The following is an 8,052-nucleotide window of genomic DNA, read 5'->3' as shown; positions in this document are numbered from 1 at the left end:
GGGAGAAAGAGCCAGACTCCGTCTCAAAAAAAAAAAAAAAAAAGAAAGAAAGAAAAAAATAAAATAAAATAACTGTTCTTTAGTTATATTACTTCTTAAATTATTCTCACATGATACAGACTGATATTCTCAACACACAGGAAGCTAAAATATAAAAGACCCATGTTTCAAGAAAGAATTTTTTTCCTAACGACATATTTACAATGTAACTGAGAAGCTAAGACATACAGACATTAAATTATATATAATACACAGCAGCATGAATTAAAAGATTACCAAATATTCACTCAGAGGACAAAAATTCCTCTGGGTAGGAGCCAAGATTGGAAGTTGGTGAACTGACTTGAGCCTTGCAGACTGAGCAAGATCTGCAGAATTTTGGGGCACAAGATGATCTAAGCTCTGGAGAGTCTAGGCCTGAAATACTAAAAGCTAAACTAGGAGAATGGTTAGGGGGTGGGAACGGAAAGTCTCAACAGACCCTGAGAAAGAAGAGTTAACAGACTTGGGAACACTAAACACCAGTAGAGTGCTCAGGAGGACATCAAGGTTTGAAAACTAGGGAGAGCTAACTAGACGATTAACCCAACTGGGGACCTTGAAATGAGCCATCTGAGGGCAGGGGGAAATACAGTATGTTAGGTTTCAGACATACTGGATTTGAGATAAAAGTGGGACATCCAGAGCCTTTAGGTAACTAGATAGACAAGGCAACAGAGAGTAAGTTATCTAAGAAAATAACAGAGAAAAAGTTCACACCTAGTCCTGAGGTACACTTATGAATGAGGATAGGAGAAGGGAAAATAAGTGAACCCACTGGAGAAGCCAAATGGCAGGAGGACCACTGTAATGGAATCCAAGATAAGAAATGATTTCTGAAAGCAAAGTTAAGAAAAGGAAGACTTGGCCGGGCACGGTGGCTCACGCCTGTAATCCCAGCACTTTGGGAGGCCAAGACGGGTGGATCACGAGGTCAGGTGAGCGAGACCATCCTGGCTAACATGGTGAAACCCCATCTCTACTAAAATACAAAAAAAATTAGCCGGGCGTGGTGGCGGGCACCTGTAGACCCAGCTACTTGGGAGGCTGAAGCAGAAGAATAGCATGAACCCAGGAGGTGGAGCTTGCAGTGAGCCGAGATTACGCTACTGCACTCCAGCCTGGGCAACTGAGCAAGACTCCATCTCAAAAACAAGAAAAGAAAAAAAGAAAAAGAAAAGAAAGACAGGCTGGGCATAGTGGCTCACACCTGTAATCCCAGCACTTTAGGCAAGCAGATCACGAGGTTAGGAGTTCGAGACCAGCCTGATCAACATGGTGAAATGCTGTCTCTACTAAAAATACAAAAATTATCTGGGTGTGGTGGCGCTAATCCCAGATACTCGGGAGGCTGAGGCAGGAGAATCACTTGAACCCAGGAGGCGGAGGTTGCAGTGGGCCCAGATCACGCCACTGCACTCTAGGCCTGGACGACAGAGCGAGACTCCGTCTCAAAAAAAAAAAAAGAAGAAGAAAAGGAAGACTTAGACACACATGCCCCAACTCCCAAAGACTGCAGCTTCAGGGATCACCAGAACAAAACCAGAATTGGGGCTACATAGGCTAATTCCCTAAACAGCTCTCCCTTGATTTTTTTTTTCCTGTAATCAATATGGCTTGAAATAAAGGACACATTTTGAATTTATGCCCTTTTTAAAGTAGCAAGTAAAGGTAAAATTCACTAAATTATATGATAAGGAGCTGCAGATTTACCTTTTCAGTTGTATTCGGCTTAATATCAAAACTAACTTGCTTTTTTGTTTTCCTTTTAGCTTTTATCAAAACTATACAAAATGGATGAAAGAAAAAAAAAAGTAGCCCAAATTCCTGCCAAGTGGCAAGAAAAAGTCAACCCAAGATTCAACTATTGGCAGTACTTAACCTACAAGTTGATAAACCACAGGGAGAAGACTGAGTGGAGTAAACTGGGATGTTAATAAAGCAAGTTTTTTAAAAGGCTGAACCATATAAAATAGTCAACGTACAAAATGTATTTTCATGTTTCATATGTTCCTTACAAGACTACAAATAACAAGCAGTAATACCTACAAAGAATTTCTGTGCCACTGACTTGATTTTTGTTCATCCTCATCAGCAACTGGCAAAGAGGAAGATGTCTTCCACACTTTACACTTTAAGTATTTGTACACAGCATATCCCTTAGGCACCAAAATACCTACTTTTTTTCGAGTACATGTGGTCTTCTGTTTCATAGCTGAGGAACACCACCAAAGGCAACAGAATTCTGTATGCACCAAGAAAAGGTGGTTGGTTGTATGACCCCAGGGAGATCCTGGGGGGTTGGGCAAGTCTCTGCAAGTTGTTGCTACAAAGGCAAAGGCAAATCTTGAACTGCAGGGAAGCAGACCAACTCCCACACAATTGAAAATTCTGCCTTCCCCAATCACTATGTGGTATTTACACTGCCTTTCCAAGAGGATCCCCAGAAAGTCCCAAAGGTACAGCACATATAGGACAAAAGAATGGCTCGGTAAATTCCCATGATGCCAGGGAACTGGGTAGTTTCCAAGGGCAGAGTGTTCCAGAAAAATGCAAATCATTCATGCTTCCCCAAATAAATTCCAGCCAAATACAGCTCCTATCTTAGAAAGTCTAATACAAAATTGCAGTTTAGATGCTTGGATGAAGGGGCTAGAAGCACAAAGACAGGCAACATGTTCACAGTCTACAAGGGATTCTAACTTGCCACTGAATATTCTTCCCCCTCATCCCCATTTCATATCACCTCTGAGAAGATTCCCTGTGTGTGCAGAGCATGAAATCTATGTGTCTGCTGCCAATGTGACACCTTTTCAGCAATTTTGGGGTCTTGAAGACCTTTACCTTTTTTTAAGTTTACATAAGAATTAAAATGCCTTGCCGGGCGCGGTGGCTCAAGCCTGTAATCCCAGCACTTTGGGAGGCCGAGACGGGCGGATCACGAGGTCAGGAGATCGAGACCATCCTGGCTAACACGGTGAAACCCCGTCTCTACTAAAAATACAAAAACTAGCCGGGCGAGGTGGCGGGTGCCTGTAGTCCCAGCTACTCAGGAGGCTGAGGCAGGAGAATGGCGTAAATCCGGGAGGCAGAGCTTGCAGTGAGCTTAGATCCGGCCACTGCACTCCAGCCTGGGCGACAGAGCGAGACTCCGCCTCAAAAAAAAAAAAAAAAAAAAAAAAAATAAAAAAAAAAAAAATCCTATTTTTCACAATTCAGAGGTTGGCAATTCAAAAAAAAAAAAAAAAAAAAAAAAAAAAAAAACTAGGCCATAAGCAGTGGTTCGTGCCTGTAATCCCAACTACTCAGGAGGCTGAAGTGGGAAGATCACTTGAGCCAGGGGCAGGCAGAGGTTGCAGTGAGCTGAGATCAAGCCACTGTATTCCAGCCTGAGCAAAAGAGTGAGACCCTGTCTCAGAAAAACAACAACAACAACAACAACAACAAAAACTTAGTATCATTCAAAAAGAGGCCACTCTTCTTGCCATCCCCTCAATCACGGACTTGCCACAAAACCATGGTAAAAAGTAAAGTTCTTGGGAGTATGAAACAAAGTATTCCAATTTGGCATCTATTCTGGAATTTCTGAACAAAATCTTTCAGCTGTCAGACGTCTTCAGGTAACTTTCAGCCTTTAAGATGATGCTACATTTAGCTGCATAGTCCCCCCATCCATTTTAAATTATTTCCTCATTCTTGCTTCCCCAAGTATATACACAGGATTATCAAGGCTTCCTTTAAGGTAATTTCAGTGACAATCCAGAAGTAGGAAAGATGCCTCAGATCCTCTAACCACTCAGTCTCACCAGGATTGTCTAAGTCAAATGTGACCATGCAACAGAAAAACAGCCATCCTTCTAACAGGATCTCTGTGGCTGGTTCAATTACTCACCTACAGATTATACCCAAATTACAGAATAAATATTTATTTCAAAATATAAGCAAATCCACTGTCAGTTCATAGGCCAAATAAGAAACATCATTCCCAATTAAGTATTTATCTTAAGAATAAAAAGCTTTGGGGCCAGGCACGGTGGCTCACGCCTGTAATCCCAGCACCTCAGGAGGACAAAGCGGGCAGATCACAAGGCCAGGAGTTTGAGGCCAGCCAAGCCAATATGATGAAACCCCCCCCTCTACTAAAAACACAAAAATTATCCAGGCGTGGTGGCGCATGCCAGCAGTCCCAGCTATTCGGAAGGCTGAGGCAGAAGAAGTGCTTGAACCTGGGATCGGAGGTTTCAGTGAGCCGAGATTGCGCCACTGCACTCCAGCCTGGGCGACAGAGCGAGACTCCATCTCAAAAAAATAAATAAATAAAATAAATATTTATCTTTAAATAGAATCAAAGAGGATACCTCTAATAAAACAATCTAAAAATTTATGTAACAAGAGTTAAGTGGTATAGTCATTCTTTTAATCTAAACTGTTCTAAATAATATCAAAACAGAAGAGTCAACTCAAAACTGCCATTTATTTAAAAAAATTGGAGTTCACAACACCACTTCCCAAGCTTTAGAAGGCTTTCTATGTGAGAAAACAGGTCATGGAAATGAATGAAGTTTCACTATTTATAAATACTGCACTAGATTTAGAAGATCCCGGGTTTTCCAAAAGTCTTAGGTTCCACTTTGTGTATGACCTTATACCAATTCTAGGCAGTATTAAAACAAGTGTAGGACATTTAACATACCATCCCCACAAACACGAAATGCATATCCTTCAAATATAACCGGCACTTAACTATCTAAAGAATGACATTAAAAGTTTTTGAATTCACTAACAGTTTTCCAACTGGTTTGTCCTATGCAAACGACTCAAACTTTCAGGCAGGCCCCAGGAAGCAGCACACAAGAAACTATTTAATTAAAGATTCAGCCTAATTCCCAGTAGTAAATCACAGGAAATATTTTGTTCCAAACCAACATCTCCTCAGTCCTAAAACAGTTAAGTTTTGGTTGATTTGCATTTAAAACTGGATTTAAGTAAAAAGTCATAGTAAAATTTATCTTTTATGACTCTTAGAACAGGAGTCTTTCAGATCTGAGAGTGAAACTTGGTTTTAACAAGTAACTCATTTTTATGAAACTCTCACCAGAAGACTAGTTATGAGTTAGAACAGCTCAGGTTGTTTCTTTTCTTCTTAAAATACCCTTTTACTCAAACTGAAAATGCACTTGCTGTAATCCGACTTAAACCAACTGACATTACACCTGAAACATTTACTCATTTGAGAAAAGCAGCCTACTCCAAAGCAAAGCCCCATTAGGCTCCCACTGGGAGCTGCCCAAGGGCCTCCAATTCCAGCCAGATAACAGGTCTCCTAGCTCTGGCAAAGAAATTTAAAAACAAACAAACAAACAAAACTAAATTATTCTTGCATTTTTCAAAGAATCGGAACAAGAACCTGATAAAATGGTTGTAAAGATGATTTAACATCAGAATCTATTTTTTAAAACCTAAATCTTAAAAAGTGTAAGTCACATTCCTAGTTTGAGATTAACACTCTGACAATGCCATTTGAGACGCAAAACTAAAAATATCCCAAAACACTGCCTTTATCTTTAAAGAAAGGCACTCCAGCAAGTTGAAGTAGGTTGTATCCATTTCCAAGGACTAAAGAATGGTGTAAGTACACACTGTGCTTTGAAGGCAAAAAAAGGGGGGGAATTTTTTTTTCAAATGTCTAATACTCTGTAACAGTTGAAATGGAATTGATAGATGAGCAAGTATTTAAATTCAAATGTTAACTAAAACAAGATTTGGCAGACAATTTCGATTTTGTGACTTAATAGAATATATGCCAAGCTTAAAGGTAAGAAGGCACTTTACCTTTTTGAAACACTTGGTAAAATTGCATGCAATGCCTCGTAATAAAGCGATAAGAGATACCTTTACTCTAAAACACACTTTGGAAAAAATAAAATGAATCTTGAACTCCTTTCCTTCTCCAGGAACTTCAATATGGTGTGAGTAACTTAAACTTTTTGACACGCATTAACCACAGGGATGACACTGTATGTAAAATAACCTTGGTGTTAACAACTGCGCAGCAAAGACCAATCTTTATTATGCTGTAGAGTCAATATGAGAGGCGAGGAAAGGTTTAGAAAGATGTTTAGCTCGGCCGGGCGCAGGGGCTCACGCCTGTAATCCCAGCACTTTGGGAGGCCGAGGCGGGCGAAATCACGAGGTCAGGAGATCCAGAACATCCTGGCCAACATGGTGAAACTCCTCTCTACTAAAAACACCAAAATTAGCTGGGCGTGGTGGCTCTTGCCTGTAATCCCAGCTAACCGGGAGGCTGAGGCAGGAGAAACGCTTGAACCAGAGAGTCGGAAGTTGCAGTGAGCCGAGATCGCGCCACGGTACTCCAGCGTGGCGACAGAACAAGACTCCGTCTCGGAGGGAGAATGAAAAAAAAAAAAGGTGTTTAGCTCAACTAGACAGCCTTTACAGCAATTCCGCCACCGGTGACAGTGAGAAACTGTCAGCTCCGGGAGGCCGCGCGGCGACTGGACCCCGCCCCCGGGAAGCCTCCCCGGGGCCGAGGCCACCCCCCCGCCCCGGGTCTTCTCCTCGGAGTCGGGAAATGCCTGCCCCCACGCTAAGTCTCTACTGGCCACTCTCTAAACGGCAAAAATGACAAAATCCTCCTTTGAGGCATCGCTCCCTCGACGCCCATCACCACTCCGACTCCCTCAAAACATTGGTCGCAAAGCCCCCCGCCTGGTCCCTCATCTGGACCTCCATTCTCAAGAACAGGGTGGCAAGGCAGGAAAAGACGCACACTTCCCAGCTCCCGGCCCCCCAGGGCAGCCTCTGTGTTTCTCAATAAAGCCTCCTACCAGGGGCAAGACCAAGTTCGGGCGCTTCCCCTCGTGGAGAAACGCTGGCCTCACGGCTCCCGGCCCGGACGCGCTGGCCCTTTAAAGGCGCGGGCTTCCTGGGCCCGGGGCCCCTCCCACGCCATCGCCACCGCCCGCGCCCGCCCCCGCCGAGGGTCACACTTGAACTTTAGCTCGCCCAGCGCAGCCAGGCGCCGGCGCTCCGCAGGCGGTGGCCGCCCCTTCGCACGTGTCGGAGGCACCACCTCGGGCTCGGGACGCCCGGCCCCCGGCACTCGAGGCCACTCCAGAGAAAACCAAAACAAAGCAAAATGCGCACCGCCTCCAGAAACTGCCTGGCTGGCCCTGCACCGTCCACGGCCGGTCGCGCTCTGCCTGTCCCCTCCACCTGCAACCCGCTCCCGGGACAGGGAGATTCCGGGGCCCCTCGCCGCGCCCTCCCCCGCCGCGCCAGGCGGAAACAGCTCCGCAGCGCGGCCGGAGAGGACCCGCCCTCCCCCCGCGGAGGTCCGGGAGGGAAGGGGCAGTCGAAGCAGTCAGCGCGGGCCGGGGGAGTGCCCCTCCCAGCGAACCCGTTTCTCCTTTCACTGGCAAACTTTTCGGCCGCTCTGACATCCACTTATTGGCGCACTTTCTTTACTTAGTTCCTCGACGAGCCCCTTTTCGCGTCCCACGCGAACTCTTGACTGGCGCGCGCGCACACCTACTGCCGTCCCCGACCGGACCTGGGCGAGGTCACCGCGACCACCGCTTCTCGCCCGCCCTCCTGGGAACGCGCTGCCCTCCTGTCCCGCACCTTCAGGCCGAGCAAACCTGCACAGCTGCGCCCTCGCCTGACCCACCTCGCCCCCAAGGTCCGGCCGCGCGCCGAGACCGCTCACCTTCCAGCCCGCCGAGCTGTTGCTGTCACCCTTATCCTTGAAGTAGGGCACGCTCTTGACCATCCACTCGTAGATCTGCGACAGCGTCAGCCGCTTCTCCGCCGAGCTCTCGATGGCCTTGGTGATGAGGTCAGCGTAGGACAGGTTGCCCCACGCGTTGCGGCGGGACGAGCTGCTCTTGCGCGGCTGCCCCGCGAGAGGCACGGCGGCGGCGGGGGGCACTGGCGGGTGCTGCGACAGCGGCCCCGGCGGCGGGGGCTGTGGCGGCGCTGGGTGCAGGCAGC

The 8,052-nt window shown here is 46.2% G+C and overlaps 1 protein-coding gene across 1 annotated transcript in view; it reads right to left on the bottom strand.

Annotated features, from left to right (window-relative positions):
* Positions 1-8,050, bottom strand: part of FOXO1 (forkhead box O1) — a gene marked incomplete at its 5' end in the record, with an annotated part of 112,777 nt that extends 104,727 nt beyond the window's left edge. Inside the window, one exon of the mRNA XM_017850159.1 lies at positions 7,769-8,050. Coding sequence (XP_017705648.1) covers positions 7,769-8,050 — 282 coding nt within the window. The remainder of the gene's footprint in view (positions 1-7,768) is intronic.
* Between the last annotated feature and the right edge of the window lie 2 nt (positions 8,051-8,052).

The sequence above is a fragment of the Rhinopithecus bieti genome, unplaced genomic scaffold (genome assembly GCF_001698545.2).
Source record: "Rhinopithecus bieti isolate Rb0 unplaced genomic scaffold, ASM169854v2 scaffold_32955, whole genome shotgun sequence".
NCBI lineage: Eukaryota > Metazoa > Chordata > Mammalia > Primates > Cercopithecidae > Rhinopithecus > Rhinopithecus bieti.
This window is presented reverse-complemented; position numbering and strand designations above follow the sequence as displayed.